This window comes from Vanellus vanellus, assembly GCF_965231255.1.
Source record: "Vanellus vanellus genome assembly, chromosome: 12".
Classification (NCBI taxonomy): domain Eukaryota; kingdom Metazoa; phylum Chordata; class Aves; order Charadriiformes; family Charadriidae; genus Vanellus; species Vanellus vanellus.
The window spans coordinates 22,202,655-22,227,660 of record NC_138917.1 but is presented as its reverse complement, the minus strand read 5'-3'; the positions used below and the strand labels follow the sequence as shown (position 1 = coordinate 22,227,660).

At 62.7% G+C, this 25,006-nt stretch overlaps 1 protein-coding gene across 3 annotated transcripts; it reads left to right on the top strand.

Annotated features, from left to right (window-relative positions):
• Positions 1–1,062: 1,062 nt before the first annotated feature.
• Positions 1,063–17,484, top strand: FHOD1 (formin homology 2 domain containing 1). Of its 3 annotated transcripts, XM_082489213.1 has the most exons (25): positions 1,064–1,259; positions 7,523–7,629; positions 7,761–7,825; positions 9,229–9,296; positions 9,404–9,509; positions 9,682–9,776; positions 10,186–10,297; positions 10,394–10,488; positions 10,605–10,748; positions 10,865–11,079; positions 11,235–11,345; positions 11,630–11,653; positions 12,115–12,168; positions 12,614–12,780; positions 13,040–13,192; positions 13,322–13,941; positions 14,210–14,362; positions 14,523–14,705; positions 14,977–15,096; positions 15,310–15,471; positions 15,571–15,761; positions 15,843–16,035; positions 16,117–16,270; positions 16,356–16,532; positions 17,048–17,484. In XM_082489213.1, the coding sequence occupies exons 1-25, from the start codon at positions 1,089–1,091 to the stop codon at positions 17,128–17,130; spliced, it is 3,723 nt and encodes a 1,240-aa protein (XP_082345339.1). In that variant the 5' UTR covers positions 1,064–1,088; the 3' UTR covers positions 17,131–17,484. The 3 variants fall into 3 exon arrangements, with proteins under 3 accessions (XP_082345337.1, XP_082345338.1, XP_082345339.1); XM_082489211.1 differs by having other exon boundaries at positions 1,063–1,259; positions 13,040–13,941; XM_082489212.1 differs by lacking the exons at positions 11,630–11,653; positions 12,115–12,168 and having other exon boundaries at positions 1,063–1,259; positions 13,040–13,941.
• Positions 17,485–25,006: the final 7,522 nt, after the last annotated feature.

The window sequence follows — 25,006 nt, the reverse complement described above, 5'->3', positions numbered from 1 at the left end:
GGAGCATCCCGCCGGAGCATCCCTGACTCCAGAGTATCCCTGACTTCAGAGCATGCCCCCAGAGCATCCCTGCCTCTGGAGCATCCTTGACTCTGGAGCATCCCGCTGGAGCATCCCTGGCTCTGGAGCATCCCTGGCTCCAGAGCATCCTGCCAGAGCATCCCTGACTCCAGAGCATCCCTGACTCCAGAGCATCCCACCAGAGCATCCCTGACTCTAGAGCATCCCGCCGGAGCATCCCTGACTCCAGAGTATCCCTGACTTCAGAGCATGCTCCCAGAGCATCCCTGACTCTGGAGCATCCTTGACTCCGGAGCATCCCGCTGGAGCATCCTTGGCTCCGGAGCATCCCTGACTCCAGAGCATCCCTGACTCCGGAGCATCCTGCAGGAGCATCCTTGGCTCCGGAGCATCCTGCAGGAGCATCCCTGGCTCTGGAGCATCTGTGACTCCCAGACCATCCCTGACTCCTGGAGCATCCCACAGGAGCATCCCTGACTCCAGAGCATCCCTGACTCCAGAGCGTCCCTGAATCCAGAGCATCCCAGGCTCTGGAACATCTGTGACTCCCAGAGCATCCCTGACTCCTGGAGCATCCCGCCGGAGCATCCCTGACTCCAGAGTATCCCTGACTTCAGAACATGCCCCCAGAGCATCCCTGCCTCTGGAGCATCCTTGACTCCGGAGCATCCCGCTGGAGCATCCCTGGCTCTGGAGCATCCCTGGCTCCAGAGCATCCTGCCAGAGCATCCCTGACTCCAGAGCATCCCTGACTCCAGAGCATCCCACCAGAGCATCCCTGACTCCAGAGCACCCCACCGGAGCATCCCTGACTCCAGAGTATCCCTGACTTCAGAGCATGCCCCCAGAGCATCCCTGACTCTGGAGCATCCTTGACTCCGGAGCATCCCACCGGATCACCCTTCCGCCGCCGTGCCGCCCGCGCGAGGGCGCCGTCGAACACGGACCAACCCTCCCGGGGAGGGGCGTGTCTGGGCGTGTCCGGGGGGGGCGTGTCCTCGCCCCCCCCCGCCCCCCCCGCGGCGGAGCGGAACGGAGTAGAGCGGAGCAGCGGCGGCGGCGGTGCCATGGCGGAGGCGGCCGTGCCCTGCCGCCTGCAGTACCTGGAGGACGCGGATCCCTTCGGCTGCGGCAGCTTCCCGGAGCCGCGGCGAGCCCCGGTTTACGCCGTGGCGGAGGCGCTGGCCCTGGGGGCTCAGTTGCCCGCCTTCCACCGCCTGCTCGGGGCCCCGCTGCCGGTGAGGGGGAGCCGGGGGCGGGCGGGGAAGGCACCGGGGGAGTATTTTCGGCTGGAAGGAGCGGGGAGGTGAGGGACGGGACGGGACGGAGCGGAGTGTCGGTGTGTCCCCGCCGGATCCCGGCGAGTGAGTCACGGCGGAATCCGTGAGCCGCAAGCGGGAGATGCCGGTTGTCGGCCGGCCCCGGATGAGTCGGCGGGGAGGAAGAGGATGTACTTGCTCAGAGCAGACAGGAACCCGGGCAGGGGGGAGCAGGATAAAGGCAGGCGGCCATCCCCGTGTCGTCGGGGCTGAGCCAGGCAGCCTGTACCCACCCCGGCATCCCCCTTCCACACCGGCTACCGGGAGCGGAGCTGAGCCTCGACGGGAGCACACGGGCTCCCTGACACCAGGGACCCCGGCCAGCGTCCCAGCTCGCTGCGGCACGTGGGCATCGGGGAGGTGACAGTGAAGCCACCATCCCTTTGCCCCTCTGATCCAACGGTGGCTTTGCTGCCAGAGAGCGGCGCGGAAATTCGTGCTGAGCAATTTCCTCCGGCCAGGAGGAAGGTGGGAGGCCGAGGCCAAAGCCGAAGCGAGGTGCCGGGTCTTGCTTGCGTGCCCTCAGGCCTGGTCCAGGCTGGGAAAGAGGGGCTGGGGAGCGGAGGACATGGGGTCCCTCCCTCCTGGGGGTCTTGTCTTGGCGTCACGCTTGCAGAGCATCCTTTACAGGATGGGAACTGAGTTGTTTTCCTCCTCAGGAACCCGGCACCCTTTGGTGAGGGCTGAGCATCTCTGCCTGCAGGGAGGCAGGGACCCGGGCAGGCAGGGGGAGTGTGCGCTGCCCACAGATGGGAGAATCCAGGGCGGCAGGAGGGGGAAATCGGTTCGGTGTGTCTTGCACCCTCCCCTTTATCCCCTTTTTCATTTTTCTTGGAGCAAAGCAGCGGCGTCTCATGTTGTCGCCGTCATGGGATTTTTAGGTGGTGACTAAACGGAGTTTGTTTGGGAACAAACAGCCCCGAGACATGACGAATGGAGCAAACTCAAATTTCAGGCGTGTGCTCTCCTCCCCGGGCAGGAGCTGGCTGTAACGGGATCGCCAGCCCGGAGTTCCGGGGAGCTGGACGCGGCGTTCCCGAAGGCAGGAGCATTGCAAGGAGGTCCCGTGCCTGGCAGAGGAGCGTTAATCCGGGGGGTTCAGGCTCTGTTCCCTCCCTAAGCCAAGCTCCAGATGATTTTTTTTTTTTTTTGCTGTAGTTTCCCATGGCAAAATCCCGGGGGAGCAGCTGGGACCCCGCTCTGGGTTTATAAGCCAAATTCCTGGTTTATGTAGGTTATAAACCATGCTGCCTTTGTTACACGGAGCTTCGTCCCGACCTAGCAAGCTGGGATGCTGGCTGGGGTTTGCGCAAGCCAATGTCTCCCATGGGGAGCCTCCTGCATGGGATTTACACCCTGCGGAGCGAGGTTGGTCTCCCGAGCCACCCGGTTCAGTCCAAATTGGGAGCTGGCATCCCGGAGCCATGCAGACATCGTTACCCTGGCACGACCAGCCGAAACCTCTCTTGGTTGCCCTTTGTGCCAGGTAGCGCTCGGCTACATTACTCACCACCCTAAAATTAGTAAATGAACAGTCGGATTTTTCCCAAGGAACTGGCTGCGAAAAAAAATTTCAGCTGGGGGATGCCCAGTGCCAGTGCTTGTCCCAAGGTGACGCGCGCCGGGCAGCGTGCCCGGAGTTGCAAAGCACCGGGAGAAGGATGCAACGGCCGGGAGGGAGCTGGGCTGGGGGTCCCCGCATCGTCGGAGGAGAAGCAAACCACAGGCACCCAGGGGACGAGCTGCCGTGGGGGACCAGCTGCGTCCTGGGACCAAAGCCGGGAGCAGCCAAGAGATGATGAGCAGGAGGTTTCCCGTGCCGGCATCACTGCCTCGAACAGCCCGTCCTGCCCCGGGACACCCTCAGCGCTTCCTCTTCCCCCAGCACGACTCGCCGCTGATGACTTTTTCATGCTCTCCGGAAAGCGCGTTTGGGCTTGAAAATACCTTCCCGCTTTGTTTGCCGCTGCCGCATTGTTCGGCTCCAGGCCGATACGATCTTCTCCTGCTTTCCAGCATTTTTCTAGTACCCTTGGGTGATGCTTGCGCTGGGGTGTGGGGGGTTCGGAACCTCCACAGGCAGGTTTTGGCAGGGCAGATATTTTATTTTTTTTTTTTTGGCTGTCCCTTCGGTCCCCGAAGGCCACTGTGCTCTCTTGCCCCCGGCACTATCTCACCACTGAATCTAGAGATTTTTCCAAACAATTGCAAAACCCAATGGGCCGGAGCTTTGCTTTCCCTTTCCTACCCCGGAAACCTCGGGAAGAGCAAACAGCTCGCTGGCCTCGGAGCCGTAAGCTCGCTGCGAGCTCTCGGGTTTGATAGAGGAGAGCTGCTGGGGCGACCTTGGTGCACGCATGAAACGCGCAAGCCCCGTCCCGCCATCCCCGCTTGTCCTCTTGTTTCCCAAATGGCTCGAGGGGGGGCTTCGCCGAGGGTCTTGGCCCCTCTTAACCTCTGGCAAGGATGGAAGCGGTGAGAGAGGGTCATCGGCAGCGCTGCCGTCCCCCCGACTTCACCGCTTTGAAACACTGCCCTCTGCTTCTTGCCGAATGCTTAGAGCTGAGCGCAGGTGCTCGGCAGTGCTTCCTGGCTCCCGGAACGGAACTCGCATGGATCCCGGGACAGGAGTTGCCACCAGGCATTCATGCCCCAGCTTTACCGGGACACCGACCGCTTGCCAGCACTGGGGTCCTCCCACTGTTGATGAGAAACGAGGGATCTGTTAATGAGCAACAAGCTCGGCTGGAGGAGCTTTGAGAGGGACGCGCGCGCACGAGCGAGTGGGCAGTTCTGGGCTGTCTCTGGATGACCTCTGGAGATCTCTCCTGGCCTGGGTATTTTTTTTTTTCCACCACCTCACCGTGATAAGGCAATGGCAGCGCTCCCATCCACTTGCTGCCATCCGTCAGGCAGGAACGGGCAGGAGGCAGCGACCGAGCGCCCCGGCAATAAACACCCCTCTTAGCCCTGAAACCGAACCGCGGTGTGTGCCTCTGGTTGCCAGCTGGGCTTGCTCCTGCGGCGTAGCTCTATAAACCATCAGTCCCTATGTATTTTGGGAGGGGTGAGCAGAGGCTTGTGACGCCGGTTGCTTCCGACACCTTGTGTTTAACTGCTGCCTCGTGCTCTGCCTCAGCTGGAGCAAATAATATCTTCTTTTTTTCTGTAATTTCCCCATAGCCTTCCTAGAAGAGCCGCAGCGATGTTGGGAAATTGTGGTTACCACAAAAAGAAAGTGTTGGGGGGGGGGGGGAAAGCGTTTCCTCTGCTGGCAGATATAGAGGATATTCGCTGCCCGGCCTCGGAACATCCTCCCGCGTGGGGATGCCGCGATAGGGGTGAGCAGGAAGACGTGATGCCGTGGTGGGTGGCGTGAGGGCAGCTGGGGGTGGAGGACGTCTCCGTCTCGGAGGTGGAGATGTCTCCATCACATCCCCGTGGTGTGTGGGGAAGGGACGGACAGTCTCGCTCTGCGGGGAGCCGGTTTTCCCTGGGGACTCGCTTGCTGCTCCGTGTGTTTCCACCTTCCCCATGTCTCAGGTTTGAGGCAACAGGGTGGATGGAGGACATCTGTGGGGCGGCTGAGGTTCTCGGGAGCCAGGGGCTGGAGGTGTGAGCGTGGGATGCTCTCCTCCTCCCACAGCTCCACTTTTCCTCCAAGTCCCCATGATCTTCAAAGCCCAGCTCGTTTTAAAACATTTTTACAGGCAGGAGACGGCTGGATGACAGCCACCCTGCCCCGGGAGCTGTCGGTACCCTGTGGCCCCAACGTATCGTCCCCAGCAGCGTGGCCCTGAGGTCCCGGCTCAGATCCTGCACGGTTCAAAACCTCACCCGAGGGCGCGGGAGTAACCGAAGTGCCGCCCCGGGGAATTTTGGCAGGGCGGCGTGAGCCTGGGACGGCCCATCTCCGTCCCTGGGGGCCGGTCGCAGCCAAAGCCGGGGCCAGGCGCTCGGAGCATCCCTCGCGGGGAGCGCTGCCAAGCTCGCATGGGAAACATACGGGGTCACATCCCGGGGGCTCGGCCTCCCCCACCAGCTGGGACATGTCACCGGCCCCGGTAGGAGTTGGGGACGTTAACTCTGGCTTGCCAGGGCTCCGGCAGCCCAGAGGAGGCACTGCTTTTTTTGCTGGAGCTGTGAGTTGCTCTTCACTGTGTTTGAGTGCCCGGAAGGATACTGGGATGCCCGGGGCGGGATGCAGGAGGGGTCTCCCGTGCCCAGGAGGATGCAGGGATGCAGGAGGGGATGCTCAGAAGGATGTAGGGATGCTCAGAAAGATGCAGGGATTGCTGAGGGCATGCAAAAGAGGTCTCCCATGCTCAGGAGGATGCAGGAGGGGTCTCCTGTGCCCAGGAAGATGTGGGGATGCTCAGAAGGATGCAGGGGTGCCTGAGGGCATGCAGGAAGGGTCTCCTGTGCCTGGTAAGGATGTAGGAGGGTTCTTCCATGCCCAGGAGGATGCAGGAGGGGTCTCCTGTGCCCAGGAGGATGCAGGGATGCAGGAGGGGATGCTCACAAGGATGCAGCAGTCCTGAGGGCATGCAGGAGAGTTCTCCCATGCCCGGAAGGATGCAGGAGGGTCCTCCCATGCCCAGGAGGATACAGGGATGCAGGAGGGGATGCTCAGAAGGATGCAGGGGTGCCTGGGGGCATGCAGGAGGTGTCTCCCATGTCCGGAAGGACGCAGGAGGGGCCTCCTGTGCCCAGGAGGATGCAGGAGGTGATGCTCAGAAGGATGCAGGGGTGCCTGAAGGCACGCAGGAGGGGTCCCCTGTGCCTGGAAGGATGTAGGAGGGTTCTCCTGTGCCCAGGAGGATGCAGGGATGCCTGAAGGCATGCAGGAGGGGTCTCCCATGCCCTGAAGGATGCAGGAGGGTTCTTCCATGCCCAGGAGGATGCAGGAGGGGTCTCCCGTGCCCAGGAGGATGCAGGGATGCAGGAGGAGATGCTCAGAAGGATGCAGGGGTGCCTGAGGGCATGCAGGAGGGGTCCCCCGTGCCCGGGAGGATGACTGAGGGGACGCAGGGATGCCCAGGAGAGCCCTTTCCCCATGCAGGAATTGAAGCTTGCCCCAGCGAGCAAACCCTGCCCGGGGTCAGCATTAGCAATACCCGCGGCGGAGGCAGAGCTGGCAGCCAGGAGCACTTGCCCGGTGCCAGCAGGCTGTGTTTGGTTTACGTTGCCACGACCAGCTGGCCAGTGGCCAGCAACTGTGCAGCAGGATGCTAACAACATACCTGCGTCCAACCCAGCGGCAGTGCCCTGCCACATTTGCCAAAGGCTTATTCGGGGTCATTAATTACTTGAACGCACGTGGCATATTTTTCTTTGTCCTCTGGTATTAATGTCACGGTCGTGGTGAAGTCATACGTGTGAGCTCTCGCATGAGCTTGTGACTCGAGGAGATGGGGCTTTCGTGGAAAGCAACCCCAGGGAGATGCGGGAGCTGTACCCAGCGCCACAAACTGCCCTGTCCCATGGGGACCTCGCCCAGGGTTTTTTGTGGGTGCCATGCCTGGAGCACCTCTGGGCGCTGTGCCCGGTGGCTGGGGTGCGCCGTGGGGGCTCTACATGGATTTTTGGAGAAGATGCCCTCACCCCAGCCCTGCCTCAGGCTGTGCTTTTCCCCCCGTCCTGCTGGAATATGCCATATGGCTATAGGCTGAGCCAGAGGCTGTGTCAGCTGGGGGACATCCCTGTGGGATTTGCCGTGGTTTGGGGTGTCCCTGGCTGGGCCGGGTGCCTTGACAGGTCCCGCAGCCCCAGTCCCCGCAGGCAGAGGCGATTCACCTGCTCAGACGAAGGCACCAGCCCTGGGAGGAGACGGATCATGCCCCAGTTGCACCCCGGCTGACAAAGTGGAGCCTCAGGGAGTAGATCAACCTCTTGCCAAGGAGCCCTGCGGCGGTGGTGGAGCCGCCCTCGCTCTGTCTTTTCCCAGCCTGGGGCTCCGTGTTTCTCCCCAGTCTGCCACCGAGCTGGGGCGGAGGGTGCCGGAGCATCTCCCTTCGGGGCCAAGTGCTCGGGGACGGGGTGGGACCTGCCACCCCGCTCCGCAGTGCGGCTGCCTGGTGGGTTTGGTGTGATGGAGGGGTGACCCGGGGATGCTGCATCCTCCGGGAGTTAGGAGGGATGTGGTGGGCACAGGGGCTCAGCCGGGCTGTCTGCATCCCCAGCTGGAGGACTGCACGCTGCAGGTCTCACCCTCCGGACACTACCTGGACCTCGACTTGTCCCTGCTGGAGCAGAAGGATGATCTGGAGGGTTTCTACGAGGAGGTCAGGTGAGGCACGTGGGGTGCCAGAGCCCTCCAAGGATGGGACACGGGGACCCCACGTGCATGTGAGCACCGTGGGCGAGGGGCCGTGGTGGTCCCGCTGCAGGTGCTCACCTGTTGTTTCCCCCCCACCTTAGGAAGGGGAGACGGCCGACCCTCATCCTGCGCACTCAGCTCTCCGTCCGAGTCCATGCCATCATTGGTGAGTCGGGGCTGCTCCCTCCTCCAGGCTGGTGCAGGTCCAGTGGCTCAGCTCCCCCCCCCCTCCCCCCAAAATGGTGGGGTTTGAACCTCCGCAGCAAATTTTGGCCGGGCTTTTTGTGCTGGAGAGAGGCAGCAATACACCCCAGGGCTGCTCCCACCCCATAAACCCCCTCCGGAGGCGCAGGGGACATCGTCCCGGTGGGGACCCGCTGGGTTAATCCCTTCCATCCTTGGAGATCAGGACTTTTGCCTCTTCGGCTGGGAGCCCACCGCTTGCCGCAGATATTCGGGCGAGCTTTAAATCCAGTTTTACAGGATACAAACAAAGAGCTCTCCCGCAGCCGAAAGCCCTGCTGCGGCTTCGGGCAGCCCACTCGGAGGTCCTGCAAAATATTTGGGAGTCTTAAGTTTTATTTTTCTCTGTAGCCGGGGGAAGGGGTTAAATAAGCGCGGAGCCGAGCGATGCCGGCCGGGCATCAGCTTGCCAAGCGGTGCGGGAAGGGACAGAGCACGGAGCCCTCTCCCTGCAGGAAGGCCGGGGTCGGGGTCGTGCTCTTTGCCGGCGGTTCCCAGGCTCCGGCTGAACCCCGGGATGTTCTGCTTTCCCTCTCGGATGCTCTGACAATCCGATAAGCGAGCGGAGGAGGCTGCTGGGACCTCGCGGTTTACAGAGCCCTCAGCGGCATGTCTGGAGGGCTCCTTGGACAGCTTGATTTTGGCTTTTTACGGCTCTAGAAGTGGACCCAAATAACTCGGGATGCTCAGATAACTTAATTTTTGGATGCAGGAAGCGCTGGCTCCTGGTGCCTTTGGTCTCCGCTAGTTTAAGCGGGTCTTTCCAGCTTCCCTTCGCCCTGGCTGTTCCGTGCCGGCCACGGAGTGTCCATCCAGCCTTCTGCCTGGTGACCGTCCTTCCGTCCCCGAGCAGCCTGTGTTTCACTGCCGTCCTTCCCATCCCCATCCTGAGGCTTTTCCCAAGCCATGGAGCTGCTGGGGGCTCCGGGACCATGCCAGGGCTGTGCCTGGGGGAGGGATGGCTAAAAGTAGCTCAGCCTCTTGCCCATGTTCCTGTTTCGGTTCTGCACAGGAAACCAGAGGGGATATTTATGTCATTGCTGGGCAGAAAAAAAAAAAAATCTAAAAAAAATTTTAAAAAGCCAAAAAAAAAAAAAAAAGGAAATAGGAAGGCGGCAGGGCTGAAATAAGTAGTTGTGGAGCTGCAGCTGCTTCCACCCTGCGTGTGCGACAGCCCGGCAGTGCCCCGGCATCCTGGGGTGCCGGCACAGGGGTTGAGGCGGGACGCGGGGCTTTCCCGGGCAGGCGGGAGCGTTTTGGAAAGGCGGTTCGGCAGCGAGCCCCTGCGGGTCAGGCCATGGTGCCGCGTCTCTCCTTTCCTTCCAGAGAAGCTGTACAACTCGCAGGGGCCGGAGCTGCGGAGATCCCTCTTCTCCCTCAAGCAGCTCTTTCAGGTAGGGCGATGCCGGCGCAGTGGGGGACTCGGGGGGGGGGGGGAGGGGATGGAGGGGGGTTGTCTGGCTGCCCACCCCCGCGGTGACGCCTGGCCTTGGCCCCGCAGGAGGACAAGGACCTGGTGCCGGAGTTCGTGAACCTGGAGGGGTTGACGTGCCTGATCAAAGTGGGGGCAGAGGCTGACCAGAACTACCAGAATTACATCCTCCGGGGTTGGTATTTGGCTACGGGGCATCTCTTGTCCCCAGGGGAGGAACGCCGGCGCTCGGCGGGGTGACAAAGCCAGTTTGGCTGCCAGACCTTGCCCTTGGCGCGGCGATGCTGCATGGGGCTGGGACAGCCCTGCCCGCCGTGCCGTCACCCTGCCCGCTCTCTGCCTTGCAGCCCTGAGCCAGATCATGCTCTTCGTGGACGGCATGCAGGGGGTCATCAACCACAACGAGACCGTCCAGTGGCTGTACACGCTGTCGGGAAGCCCGGTAAGCCCCCGCTGCCCTTGGAGGGGAGGGGCTGCTTGTGCCCACCCCTGCCGGTGGCTGTCCCCTTGCACCGTCCCTCGGGGGATTTACTCCACCTTCTGCCTTCGGGCTCGGTGCCCTGGTGCCTTTGGGTGTGATGGGTCCTCCTCCCACCCATCTGGAAGTCACCCAGGGTCCCCAGAGCTCCCTGTCCTGACGTGACCGTGCTCCTGGGCACGGAGCATGAGGAAGAGGGTCCTGCTCAGGGTTCCCTCCTGGTGTCCCTTGGCCATCAGCATCGCAGCTGCAGGCTGGCCACTGGCCCCACGGCCAGCGTCCCCAGCCCCGCGGTGTGGTCACAGCCACCCCGCAAGTGCCCAGAAATAGCGCTGGCCCCTGCCGCCGTCCCAGCCGCCGTCCCTTGTCCCAGTTTCGCCTGGTGGTGAAGATGGCGCTGAAGCTGCTGCTGGTCTTCGTGGAGTACACGGAGCCCAACGCGCTGCTCCTCATCCGCGCCGTCAACGCCGTGGACCGGGCGAGAGGTAGGTGCGGCCCCAGCCTCCCGCGAGGTCCCCGCTGCGGGACGGTGTCCCCTCCTGTGGCACCCGAGTGTCACCTTCGCCTCTCGCTTTTCCCAGGCACGTGCCCATGGTCCAACCTGATGGCCATCCTGGAGCAACGCAACGGGGCTGACACGGAGCTGCTGGTGTTCGCCATGACGCTGATCAACAAGGTCTTGAGGGATGCGGGGGTGGCAGGGCGTCCCCGTGATGCCACGCTGGGGTGGGGAGGGGGAGGACTCGGCGTGGGTCACGCCGGTCCCAGCAGCATCCCGTTGGTCCTGCTCAGACGTTGGCAGCCCTACCGGACCAGGACACCTTCTACGACGTGACGGACTGCCTGGAGCAGCAGGGCATGGAGCGGGTGGTGCAGCAGTACCTGGGCAGCAAGGGCACCGACCTTGACTTGAAGCAGCAGTTCGCGCTCTATGAAGTGAGCAGGGCTCCCGCGGGATGCAGCGTGGCAGCGGGAAGGGCGGGCGCGTGTGCGGGGTGGCAGGGGTACTGTGCCCGGTGCCATGCTCCCCCCCCGCCCCGGCCCCTCCGCAGAGCGCTCTCAAGCTGGAGGATGGCGTGGAAGAGCCGCCCTCGGGGGGACGGAAGGAACGGAGGAGGACAGACGAGGGCCGGCGTGGGTGGCGATCCCAAGGTGGCTGCCCGGAGCCCGGCCCCGATGCCCAACCGCTGCTGGGGTCCCCTGACACCCCGAAGGAGCCCCCCACGGAGGACACCCCGGCTACCCCCGCACCGAGCAGCCCAGCAGAGTAAGTGCGGCTGGAGGTGGTCCGTGGCGGGGATGCTCCCGGGATGGCGAAGATGCTGGGATGGGGCGTGAGAAGCAGTCGGGTCCCTTCCCGGTGCCGGGGTGGGGGGCAGCCCCACAGGAGCTGCTCTCACTCCCTGTCACCTCTTCTTCCAGACCCTGTCCCGGCAGCATCTACAACAGCGCGTCCAGTGTGCGGCTGTCCCTGGTGTCCCCCCCGGCTGAGAAGGAGCAGCCCCCGGGCCCGGGCGAACGCAGCGTCTACAAGTAAGGAGGCAGGAGGGGACGGGTGCACGGCGGGTCCCCGTGGGGTGGCAGGGGGGGGCTTCCAGGAGGGTGGGATGCGCCTATCCCAGGGGTAAAGAGGGTCTGGATAGGCACCGAGGCTGGAGAGAAGCGTGATGGGGGAGCGGGCATCCAAGAGGGTCCAGCCAGGGGCTCCAGGGCATCCTTCGGGCACACACGGCTCCGCTCCAGCTCCTCCTCGTTCCTCCTCTCTGCCCACGCTTGCCCTCTCCTCTGCCCACTCTTTTCTATCTTTCCTTTTGCAGGCTGCGCCAAACTGCCCCTGTCTGGTAAGTGCCCGGGCTCTGCACGCGTGTGCTCCCTCCCGGCGGGATGCTCCGGCAGGAGCGGGCACTGCCCTGCCTCGCTCGCTGCCCCTTGCACCCACCTCGCCTCTGGGACCCCAGCCCGCTCCCCCCATCACCAGCATCCCCCACGGGACCCTTCTGAGGCGTGAGGTGTCCCTGCCCGGGGGGGTGGCACAGCCCGCCCCGGGGATGGCATCGCCATGCTGGTGGCAAACTGGGTGGCTCTGGTTTTTTTGGGGGGGAGTGTGGGATGGGACAGTGCCCCATCTCGCCAGCACCATGCAGTGCCGGGGCTGGAGAGGACTTGATGGGGCTCTCCCGCCTCCCCGTGAACCTCAGGGCCGTGGGGTGACAGTGGGGCGAGGGTCCCACGCTGGAGGGCCACCCACCGCTGGGGGGAAGCTGCCGGCAGTGGGGGGGGGCTAACCCCTGTTTTCCCTCAGGCGGGAGGATGCCCCCCCCTTGCGCGGGGACAAGCCTATTTTGAGGAAGTTTGAGTAAGTAGAGGCATGCGTGTGTCTCCAGGCATGCGCTTCCTAAGGCCAGCGCCCGGCTGGAGGCACCTGAGCTCCAGCCACGCAGAGCGTGAGGAGCAGGAGGGTCTCCACGAGCACCCTCCTGGGTTTTGCAGCTTTTAGACGAGGGTCGCGGTGAGCACCGGGTCCGTTGGGACCAACAGGTTTCAGCGGCACCTCGACGGCACGAGCCTTCGGCTCCCATGGGGCTGCGGCATCCCTGTCCCCAAGCCGTGGTGGCATCATCTGTCTTTCAGCAGGGCTTCAAGGAGGTTGAATCCTCCTGAGTCCTTGATGTGTGGCCAGCGCAGGGGGTTTCTGTGCTACGGGGCTGGTTGTGCAGTGTGGCATGGCGTGGTTTGCCCGTCGTCCCCGTTGTCCCCATCCCTGCCTTCCTCCCAGCCAATATCCCACCCCTGTCTTGTAGAGCTCGCTTCTTGGAGAACCTGGCTGCAGCCCAGAAGGAGAAGATCTCTTCCATGGCCAAGGGACGGCTTGATGTCTTCAGCGATGCTGCGCTGGAGCATCCTACTGCTCTTGGATGGGACAGGGATGGCGGCACGCCTGAGCCCGGGACGGAGCCACCCAGCATAAGTAGGTGCTACCAGGGTGTGGGTTCCTGGCTCAGGGCTCATCAGGGTCCCCAGGGTGGGCGTTAGTGGTCCCTCTGTCCCCAGCCCACGCCTTTGATACCCAGAACCATGGAGGAGCTGGGTGGTACCTCCCCATCCTGGTCCCAACACCGCCATCCGAGCATGTCCCCACTGGGGAGCGGGACCCCAACTCTATGTGCAGCCCAGCAGCACCCGCCCCTCCACGCGGGCTGTCCCAGCCTCTCCCCCTCTCCCTGCAGGGTCTCGGCTGGCTCAGCCAGACACCACCGACTCCTGCAGCACCATCTCCTCTGACACCAAGTTTATGCTGGACATGCTCTACTCCAAGGGCTCCTCAGAGCCAGGGAGGGAGAAGGTTCTCCCAGAGGTTCCATCGTCCCCCGTGGTCCAGGGTGAGGCGGAGATGGATGTCGAGGGAGGTGGCAACCGGGAGCAGGAGGCCACCTGGCCCCGTAGCAGGGCTCCGGACGGGCCAGTGGCCAGCGCCCATGCCAAGCTGGCACGTGCCATGTCCAGCGTAGATGCCGAGACCCACACGCAGAAGTTGGAGAACACCGGGATGATGCCCATCAAGAAGGACGTGGAGCTGACGTGGGAACGCCTGGAGGCCAGCCCTGTGCAACTGAAGATCAAGGACCTAGACTTCACTGATTTGGGGGAAGAAGAAGACTTTGACATCCTGGACACAGGGCCCATGACCAACGGCTCCTTCCTTCCTCCCAGCATTGAAGCAACAAGCGCTGGAGCTCTCATGGTTCCCCCTCCACCTTCTGCAGTCCCTGGGTGCCCACCACCTCCACCTCCACCTCCACCTCCTGCGGTCCCTGGGTGCCCACCACCTCCACCTCCACCTCCTGCGGTCCCTGGGTGCCCACCACCTCCACCTCCACCTCCTGCGGTCCCCGGCTGCCCACTCCCACCAGGGCTGCCAATCCCCTCAGCCACGGATGGCCCCTCACAGGCCAAGAAGAAGAGGACAGTAAAGCTCTTCTGGAAGGAGCTGAAACAGCTGGATGGCACTGTGGGGCCAGGCAGGTTTGGCCAGGCGACATTGTGGGCATCCCTGCAGAACGTTGAGGTCAATGTTGCCAAACTGGAGCATCTCTTTGAGTCACGGTCAAAGGAAGCGCCAACTTCAAAGGTACCAACAGGCTGGCACCATCAGCCAAGGGGACTTGAGAGGTGGGAGGAAGGCTGTTAGTTCCCGTGGGGACCCCAGGCATGCACTCTCGCCCCTAGCCTATGCTGAGGACAGGTACCTGCAGCCCAGAGGCTTGGTGGGGACATTGATGGGCAGTGCACAGGTTTGGCTCACCACCGGGTCCCTGGTCGGCTCCCCATGTCCATGGTGTTCTCATGAAGGTGAGCCCTTTGCCTGGCTGTCCCCATCCATCCTGTCCTCTTTGCAGAAGGCCATCGATGGGAAGAAGGTGGTGGTGGTGCTGGACCCCAAGAGGAGCAACGCCATCAACATTGGCCTCACGGTGCTGCCACCTGTGCACATCATCAAGACAGCCGTGCTTAACTTTGACGAGTTTGCAGTCAATAAGGAAGGGATTGAGGTGAGCAAGAGAGAAGCTCGGTCCCTCTGAAGCCCTCATGCGGGCTGTTTCCCCTGGCCAGGAGACCTCCGTGCCACGATGCCTGCGCTGTCAGCCCTGGGGTGACACGTCCCATGGTGACATGTCTGGAGTCTGACACGTCCCTCTTTGCCTGCTCTAGAAAATCCTGACCATGGTCCCAACCGAGGAGGAGAAGCAGAAGATCCAGGAGGCCCAACTGGCCAACCCTGACGTGCCCTTGGGCTCTGCGGAGCAGTTCCTGCTTGCCCTGTCTTCCATCAGTGATCTCACGGCCAGGCTCCAGCTCTGGGCCTTCAAGCTGGACTACGAGAGCCTGGAGCAGGTACAGAGCCATGTACCCCATCACCCCTCTGCCCTCCCACCGCTGCCAACCCCAGCAGTGCTGAGCGCTGAGCCAAGCGTGTTCCTGGTGGGGATCAACCGCGTCCAAGTATGGGACATGCCGTCCTGGCTGGGGACAGGCTGCAGGTCCCCAAGGCAAGCATGGACTTGGGTTGACCATGAGGTGGTTGTCCTCATGGGCAAGAGCGAATGCTGAAGCTCCCAAGGGAGAGGGTGGCCAAGGGATCTCACCTGCCTCTCTCCTCACCCAGGAGATTGCAGAGCCGCTCTTTGATCTGAAGGTGGGCATGGAGCAACTGGCCAGAAATCACACCTTCAAGTGCATCCTGGCCACGCTGCTGGCCATGGGCAACTTCTTGAATGGCTCCCAGGTGAGGAGCAGGGTGTGGAGGGACATGGCCTGTCTTGAGTGCTGCAAGGACAGGACCAGCCATGGTGCATCGGGTACCTAAGGAGGACCATGTGAAGCTTGGGATGGTGCCTGAGGAGGCCGGGTGGTGCGGGTGCTGGTGGGGACCCAGTGGGGCTGCGTGATCTGCTGGCGGAGGGGTGGAGAGGCCCCGCTAAGTCCATTGGGGTTTCAGAGCAGAGGCTTTGAGCTGGGCTACCTGGAGAAGGTCTCAGAAGTGAAGGACACGGTGCACCGGCAGTCCCTACTCCACCATCTCTGCCAGATGGTGGTAGAGAAGTTCCCAGAAACCACTGACCTCTACTCGGAGATCGCCTCTATCACCCGCTGTGCCAAGGTGAGGCAAGGCAGATGACGCCCCTCAAGGCAAGGGTGCAGGTCCCACGGCTGTCCAGATCCACCAGCTTGGCAGAGGGTTGACATCTCACTCTTCCAGATTGACTTTGATGAGCTGGCTAACAGCCTGGTGCAGCTGGAGCGGAGGTGCAGGGCCTCCTGGGACAACCTGAAGGTGATTGCCAAGCACGAGACCAAGCCGGTGCTGAAGAGCAAGCTGACGGACTTCCTCAAGGACAGCACCCAGCGCATTGTCGTCTTGAAGGTGGTGCACAGGCGCATCCTCAACAGGTCGGTGGCTTGAGGTCCTGGGGACACGGCGGGAACCCTGCGGTCCCATTGGTGGCCCACCATGACTGACGTTCTCTGCAGGTTTCACTCCTTCCTGCTGTACCTGGGGTACCCGGTGAGCGCGGCACGGGACGTGAAGGTGACGCCCATCTGCAAACTGTTGCGGGAGTTCGCCCTGGAGTACCGCACCTGCCGGGAGCGCGTCCTGCAGCAGCAGAAGAAACGGGCTGCCCACCGCGAGCGCAACAAGACCCGGGGACGTCTCATCACCGAGGTACAGGGCCAGTTGGCCAGCCACCACCACTAGGTGATGTCCCCCCAGGTCCTCGACACCCACCCTTTCCTCCCGCTGCAGACCGAGAAGTTCTCCGGCATCACTGAGGCTGCTTCACCGCCCGCCGTGGTGTCCAGTGGCCCCAAGGAGCAGATGGAAGCGGGTCACGAGAGCATGAAGATCCTGCTGACCTCCCCCACGGACGCCCCTGCCCGCCGCAGCCGGGCCAGCCTGGGTAGGAGCAGGGTGGCAGAGGAGCTCAAGGCATGCCCAGTTGGCCGGGCACGGCAGATGCCAGCATCCCCATTGTCCCCATGCAGGGACAGGGCATGCCACCCCAGCCCAGGGCTCTCCAGCCCAGGAGGATGTTCCCAGCTCCCCAGATGACGCTTCGGATGAAATCATGGACCGGCTGGTGAAATCGGTGACCCTCAACGCCAACCCCCGGCCCTGCCCCAACAAGGAGCGCAGGAGGTCTCGCGGCAATAGGAAGTCCTGTAAGTCCCATCCCTGTTCCGTCTCTGTCCCCATCCCCTGCCCCTGCCCGGATGCTTTCTCCCATCTCTGTGTCCCTGTCCCCTTGCCCCTATCCCATCTCTGTGTCTCTGTCCCACCTCCGTGTCCCTGTCCTTATGCCCTGTCCCATCTCTGTGGCTTGTTCCCATGTCCCTGGTCCCCATGCTCTGTCCCATCTCTGTGTCCCTCTTCCCATGCTCTACCCAGTCCCCGTACTCTGTCCCATCTCAGCGTCCCTGTCCCCGTGCCTCGGCCCACCTCTGTGCCCTTGTCCCCATGCCCTGCCTGGCTCCTTCCCCCCTGGCCACCCCTCATCTCCCGCGTTGAGCCCACCAGGCCACAGCAGGTGATACGGTCTGGTCTCAGGGTGCCACTGCACCCCGTTGCCACCGCTGCCCTCCCCAGCAGTCCAGGGCCACCACGTGGGGACCCTGGCAGCCAGCGCTACCCGTGCTGCCGCTGGCGACGCCAGTGCCACGCTCTCCTCTTCTCACAGTGCGACGGACGCTGAAGAGCGGGCTCAGCGATGACCTGGTGCAGGCGCTGGGCCTGGGGCGGGCGCCCGGTATGGACGTTTGAGGTGGCCGAGGGGGCTCACGCTGCTCCCCACTGCTGGCAGCCCCCAGGGTGGGACGTGGTGGCAGTCCCTGCTGCTCCGGGACTGGAACTCTCTGCACCCTTGGTCTTGCCTCGCTTTTCCCCCCGCTCCCGGAGGTGCGGGCAGCAGGATGGGAACGATGCTCCGGAGCTGCTCCGGGGGCTGGTGGGGGAGGGGGAGCCGGGATGGAGGATGCTCAGCGCCGGTGCATGGGCATGGAGGCTCGGGGGTTGTCTTCTCAACAGTATTAGAGGGGTGAAGGGGCTGGACCCAGACCCTCTGTGGGAACTGGGTCTGGCCCGTGGCAGCTGTGGCAATAAAGTGAGCTGACACGCTGCTGGCGTCCCTTGTCCCTGCGCCCGGGTCACTCCGCTGCTGGGCTGGGATGCTGGAGGTTCTCGACGCCGTGGGGCATGGCGGGTGGCAGGAGGGAAGGGGCGATGCTCTCTCCGCCGCCTCTGGGGAAGCAGTCACCCCGGTCCTGAGCAGGATCTGGGTGCTGCCGGAGCCACCCCAAGGTAGTTGCCCGTGCCTGGGGACCTCGGTGTCCCTGTCCCCCTGCGGAGCCCCGAGAGGCCGGGGTGATGTGGTACCCCCTCCCTGGGCCAAGCCGGCATCCCTCCGGCTGCATCCCCAGCCCTGCTGCCCGGGGCAAGCACTCAGCCTGCGGCAGCCAGCCCAGGGCCTTGCAGGCACCATCGTCCCTCCTGGGGACAGCGTGATCCCCCCGCTGTACCGGGACGCCCCGGGGGGGGGGGGGACGACCCTGCTAGGAGGAGCGAGGACCGCTGCCAGGCTCAAGGCTGCACGCTCAAGGGCAGGAGCGGCGGCTGGAGCACGAGGCCACGGCGCGGTAAAATCAAGGGTGGTACCCTGTTTCAAACCTCACCCTCTCCTTTACAAATTTCTCCCGGGGCATTTTAGCCAGCCCAGGACCTGGGGCCCTCCCGGAGCAGGTCCAGGGCACAGCAGCCACGTTGTTCCCCCGGCAAACCTGGCCTCGGCCAAGTTGCAAGCCTTGGAACCATCTCGCTCTGCACGGGCTGCCTCGTGGTGTAAATGCAGCCAGGGCAGCGTCTGCCTGTCCCCTGTGGGGCCTGGGGGACGTCCCGGTTGGAACATGCCACCTCCTGGTCATGTCATCTCGGCCATGGATTAAAACCCAGGCTGGGTGCTGGCCGTGATGCTCCCCACGGGTGCTGGACGGTGGGTGGGTACCATTTCTGAGCATCTCCCTCTGCCAGCTGCAATGCTTTTGGGCACCATCACCCGTGGCAGAGGCATTTGGGAACGCTGTCACATCATCCATCACGGCAGCTCCACCTCGGCGCTGCCCCAGCGCTGCCTCCAGCCCTGAATCCCGCACAGCAGGTCTCGGTGGCTTTCAAGGAATGAAGAAAAACTCCACCGGGCAGGGCAGCTTCTTCCTCCCGGCTAACCTCTGCCCAGGGTTGTCCCTCTCCGTTGAGGCCGGACGCACCGGTGGCCTCGGAGCAGCTGGGTAGTGCTAACCCATGCCAGCTCGCAAGGTGCCTGCAACAGTCCCGGGTGGCTCTGGGGACAGTGGGATGCCATGTCAAGAGCTGCAGGTGTCCCAGAGGTGCCTCAAGATGTGGTCTGGCTCTCCTCTCCTCTGGGTGCTTCACTTGGGTCTGCAAAGAGAGGACGAAGAGGTCACGACAGGTGACACTGAGCCGCTCAGATGCACAGTGGGAAGGAGAAAGGGGTAGGAAAGCATCTTCCCGACCCCCTGCACATGCCCCGGGTACCCAAAGTGACATTATACTCATGACAACCCCAGGCCTGCCACTCCCAAGGGCTCACAGGGAAACTGAGGCAGGGTGCTGCGGAATGTCCCGTTTCCCCCACACACACACGTGCTTTGGCGGCACTCGGGGTGGCCGTGTCCTCAGTGAAGGCCTCCACCAACCCATTTAATTTTTTTTTCCAGCTGGGTTGTTTGTTTTGGTTTGGTTGTTTTGTTTTTTTGTTTTTTTTTTTTTCAGCCTTGGTGATATTTCCAGGATTCCCGGACCCGGGCACACGCTGCCCTTGAGCGGCGCCTGTAGTGCTTGGCTTGGCCGCGATGCAAGTGGCTTATGCCAAAAAAACCCACCAGGCAAGCGCAGCCCCCCCCCCCCCCCATCCTCCGGCAAGGAGAAAGGGTGGTGGGACGCCGGAGACTCCTGTGCAAGCGGAGGCAGGTTCCTGGGCTTGGTGGGGACATGGGGCACGCGTAGCCTCGGGCAGCATCAGCGGAGCCGAACTTGGCGTGCTGCACCCCCGGGAAGATGCTCCGGGTGGGATGAGGTGACCCTGCCGGGGTGGCACCCACCACCGCCTCCATCCCTGCCTGCACCCACCACCGCCTCCATCCCTGCCTGCACCCACCCTCAGCCCCTGCGTGGCTGCTGCCCACACCAGCCCAGGGCCACCAGCTGTGTCCTGCTGCCACGAGGGGGCACGGCGGCCACGCACACGGCGAGGCCACCCGAAACAACGCCTGGTGTCCCACCGCTCTTCGGGCGCTCGCTGCTGGCCTTCCGTTTGCCGTTCTCCCCTTCCCCGGCACCCAAGGGGGGCTGCAACCGGCTCCCCCCACCCCAGCCAGACGTCCCGCCGTTTCCGTGTCCCTGGTGGGATGACAGCCACGTCCTTGGTCCCGGCCATTTGTCTGGCTGGCAGGGACGGGCTCCCATCCTCCAGCGCTCGTCCATGGCCCCCGTCTCGCCCTGGCCCCCTTCCAGGCGGGGTGGGGGGGTGAGGAGGGGACAGCGAGGACGAGCCTGGGTCCACTCGCTGTCACATTTACCCTCCTTTGTAGCAGTGTGGAGGTGGAGATGCGCTCCCACCCTTTACAGAGACTGTGCTGGAAGATGTCCCCTGCCTCCTCCATCCCACCCCACCAGTCCTTTCCAGGGGACTGTCCCAGCACGGGGTCTTCTCCCTGCTGCCGCGCTCCGAGGTCGGCTCCAGCCTCATGCCACGTGGGCACATCCCTGCTGCCTTCCTTGAGCTCGGTGGGGGACCCCCCTCGGTGGGGATCTTGGGCTCATGGTTTGCCACAAAGCCCCACTACCTCACACAAGAAGCACCATTCCCACCAGGCACAGCACAACCTCACTCTTGTTCATGGGTCGGAGCCGTCCAGAAGAGCTTCTTGCAAGCGCCGGTGCGCCCTGGCCACCTTCCAAGAGCATCAGGATCATCTCCCCCTCCTCCCCACCCCCCCCAAATTCCTCCTGCTGGAGGACTCCTCTTCTACCTCCTGGCCCCAACCCTCTTGAGCAACCTGGGGTTGGTTGACAACGCTCCGCTCTGCAACTGCCTTCCCCGGCAGGACGGAGGCGTGGGATCGGAACCAGGTCACAGCTGCCATGACATACTGCCCTCTTCCCTGGGGGCAGAGGCGGCAGGAGGTCACCTGGAGCGTGGCCAAGCCAGCTTCCCCTGGGACCTATCTCGTGGCCAAGGGGGAGCCACATTTCCCCCATCCCCACCACCCTAATATCGAGGTAGATGCCTTGCGAGGAGCGCGGGAGGGATGGGAGATGGGAGGGTGATGCCAGGCTGGCAGAGCAAGCCTGGCACGGGTACCACGCATGTCCCAGGAGATGGGGGATGATGGTACCAGGCGTTAGCGGAGCTAGGAGCACGTTGGAGTGTCACGGACGCTTCCCAGCCACACCGACGGAGCAAGGTCCCTGCAGCCCAAAAGCAGCTCCCGTTTGGAGAACCGTGGTGCAGAAAGCCCAGCTGGTGAAGGGGCTGCCAAGGCTACGTGGACAAGCGGGCACAGCGACACGGGGTCCTCACCAGGGTGGAAAAGCTGAAGGTCAGGCCAAGCAGCGGCTTCCCAGAAGGTGAAACTTCTCCCCAAGCCATGAATGCGGCTGGAAGCGGAGCCGTGTTTTGTAAACACCTGGGGATCCTGCGCAACCTGAAAAAAACAAGTCGGAGGTAGGAACTTTCCGAAGACAAGGGGATTTGCAAAGCGCCAGATCCAGGGTCATTGCTCGGCTGGACGGTCCATGCTCCCAGCAATGCTGTCCTGGGGAGCAGCCCCGATACTCCCTGAAGGAGCTGCTCCAGCCGCAGCACCCCTGGAGCAGAGAGGTCCTGCCAGGAGCCGGGGAGAGGTTTGGGCTGTGCCCCCCTTCCAGCCGAGATGCGTGGAAACCCCTCGCAGATGGAGGATCAGAGCCTGGGACTCAGGCTGGTCCCACCAAGGTGGCATCAGATGCATGGGATGATGGGCACAAATGGTTGCCTGTGGTTTACAGCAGCAAAACATAAGGAAAGCCCCCCGAAAGTCCTCAGTCATGGCCCAAAGTAAGTTGGAAACAAGGGAGGGAGAGTCCTGTGGGGAGAAGATCAGACAAAGGGTCAAGGTGGCTTCTTGGGTGGCTGTGGCCCCATGGGAAGCGCCTCCAGGCTGGGTTTTGGTAGACCCTGTGTTTGGTTTCCATGCCTGGGCTTGGGGAAGGATCACAGGGATGTTCAAGCGTTGGGTGTAGGAAACATCTCCTGGAGCTGAGCCCGCCTTAGCTGAACTGCAGCCGCCCGAGGATCTGCCCTCCCTGGAGAAGAAAGCTGTGACAACAGGGAGCTCCCGCTCCGGCAGCAAAGTCCAACCAGAACCAGTAGAACAGCGCAAGTTCAGTGGTAGGACACAAATATTTGATGCTGGGAGTAATTAATCACTGTCCTCCGCAAGACGCTATGGGTGAAAATGAGAGTTAATTCCAGGCAGCGCAATGGCCTTTGTCACCCCTGAACTGTCTCCGGCCCCAGACGCCAACAGGCTCCAGTGTCCCACATCTTCACCACAAAGAAGGATGGACCCACGTCCATCCCAAGGGCTCTTTGAGGGCATGGCATGGGCAAGAAGGAGCTTTAGTTAACGAGGGACGCTTCCAGCATCCCCTTTCCCATGCATTTGATGGTCCACAGTAGGTACTCAGCCCACAAGTGATGGCCAAGAGGGTCCCAGCCCTGCAGTCTTGTTGTCCCCTCTCTTGGGACGACTGCTCCCAGAGAAGGACTATACCCCGTGGCCTGTGCAAGGAAGCGAGTGCTGGCACAGGTCTCCATCAGCGCTGAACAGACAAAAGTGTCCTGTTAGGCGCTCGCCTGGGTGGTGTTTCCTAAGGAGATAATAGGCGTGGAAGAAGGACTAGCTGTTTTGGAGAAGATTAAGTACCTGTGGGAGCAGCGTGGATGAATCACATCCCTCATGGGCTTAGAGCCCCTGGAAATGGCTCATGGCGCTTCGAAAACAATGTCATGAATCTTCCGCAGATGAGATTAGGGAGTGGAACAATTATCTCAAAAACCTGTTAGTCATGGGAGGCTCCACCGAGCTGGAGGAACAGCCTAGGGCAAGGGGAGCACTAGGAAGATGTGGTGTCCCCACCATTGGGGACCTGCGTGAGCAGCTCCAGGAAGGGTGTGGGAGGTGGCTGCGGTCAAACCAGCCCCGCTTCCCCTGAAGAAGGTGTGCTGTAATTAGCAGAACGGGTACGGAAGAGCTCAAGTGGGTCAAAAGGTAATGGGGCTATCACTGGCCGTTTCCTAACAGCACAGCACGGCTGGGAGGTACCCTCCCTCCGATGTTGAGCAATGGGAAGAGGACAAGGCCAGGTGCTGTCTTGAAGGGAATAGCCACCAAGGTCACCCTAACCGCACGCTGGCCTTTTTGGGGAAAGCTAGAGAACGGCCAAGGCTGGTAAAGGGTGCTGGTGGTCCAGCCCCACCCCAGCGGGCCTCTTGGTGAGACCATCCATGGAAAGCCCTGACTGTGGCCAACAGAGCACACCATGGCTACGTACAACCCATCTTGAGATGTCCCACAAGAAGGGCAGCCTGAAACCATGCACGAGGAGCTCCGGAAGGGCTGGATGAAGAGACATCCAACCCAGCTGTCAGGGAGTCATGTGAATTCACGTTGCTATTTGGAAATGGCCGTATCAGCCCTTGCTGAAACACCATAATCGGTACAAACCCTATGTTCTGGCTGCCTCCATAGGACACCGTATCCCTCACCACGCTCCCTTGCACGCCCCGGCCGATGCGGTGAGGGATGCTCTCTCTCTTTTCCACATCTTTGGAAAACAACCTTTCTCCAAGGGGATTTTTCAAGCCCCAGTGAAGTGATGGGTGGGGATATCTAACACGGTCCTCCCAGAGCCCAAGTCCCCCGAGGCTCTGCCTTGTGGCCACCTCCATCGTTTTCACCGAGCTCAGTAGCCCAACGCTGCAAGCGAGCGGATTCCTGCGGGAGAGCCCGCGGCCATGCTGTCGGGAACATCCCTCCTCCTCCTCTACCTCGCCGGCATTCCCGGCATTCCCCCACCTGGAAGAGCAGGGCTGCGAACCCAGCCGGGTCCCACCACCACACCCCGGCAAAACCACCCCAGCCTGTTTGACGCTGCGCTTCTGCAGCGCTGTCGCTGTCGCCGCTGACGAAATGTGTTTTTCCGTCGGTGCCACGGGGGTTGTTTCCAAGAAGGGATGGCACGGGCACCCCCGCTGGCATTGCCACCACCATGCCAGGGCTTGCGGGGTCTGGCGGGAGCGGCCGGCACCGGCGGCTCCTCCGGGATCGGAGAGACCGGCGTTGATCCTGGCACGCAAAAGCATCACACCCTGCGCGCGGAGGGCACCGAGGGTCAGGCCCGTGGCGAGATCTGGTGGCGCTACGCGGTAGGGACGCACGAAGGATCACCGAGTACGGAGACTTGGTGAAATATTAAAGGAGGCACTTAATAAAGCGAGCCCAGCAGCGGCAATTACCCTGTGTAATAAACCTGGAAAGGAGAGGACTTTGCCCACCCCCCACCCCCCCACCCCCGGGCCGGGGCGGTGCAGGGAGCTCCTGCCGGCGCTCGCCGGAGGTGGCACGGACCCGGCACACGGCGCTGCACGGCAGGGCTTCCCTCGAGCCGCGTGGCACCGGCCGGGGCAAGCCAGGAGCTGAGCTTCCAGCACGGCTCACCGCGCCGCGGTCCCGCTATAACGCTGGGTGGGTGTCAGGGTGCTGCCCGCCACCGGGGTGGCCGACGAAGAGCTGGGAAACGGTTTGGGATCGCCCAGGGGTCATTTAGCCCCCACAGCGTAGGGAGCAGCTGGGAAGGGATTCACACCTTACCGCCGGGCAGCAGCTGGCCAAGGCACCGGGATGCCAGTGGCATGTGGTCCAGTGCCTGTACGGTGCCTCCCCAGCAGATAAGCAGGACCTGGTGTCACCATCCTACGAGGGGAGACACCGGTGGAGGGGTGGCCCGGTGGGGAGGTTGTGCCCTGTCCCATGGGATGTGGGCGCTGGTGGCACTGGTTCTGGTGCTGGCAGCGGGCAGGGAATGCACCCTCCCACCAAGCGGGGCTGAATGGACTGCCGGGAAGCTCTCCAAGCCAAGCTGTGCTGGGCCAAACCAAGGCAAGCTGAGCTGTGCCGAACCGTGCCGAACTGTGCCATGCTGCCCCAAGCTAAGTTGAGTTGAACCCTGCTGAGCTGAGCTGTGCCTACCTCGGTGGTGGGTGCCATATGTGTCATGACATCTCAAGCCACACTAGACCAAGTCAAGCCATGCTGAACCAAGCCAAATCAAGCTGAACGGTGCCAACCTCGGTGGTGTGATGTCCCAAGCCACGCTGAGCCGAGCCAGGCTGTAGGTGGCATGATGGCCTGAGCCATGCGGAACCGAGCTGAGCTGAGCCGTGCCAAGCCCTGCTGATCTGAGCCGTGCTGAGCTGAACTGTGCCCACCTAGGTGGCACCATGTCCTGAGCCATCCTGAAGCAAGCTGAGCTGAGCTTAGCTGAGCTGAGCTGAGTCATGCCCACCTTGGTGGCACAA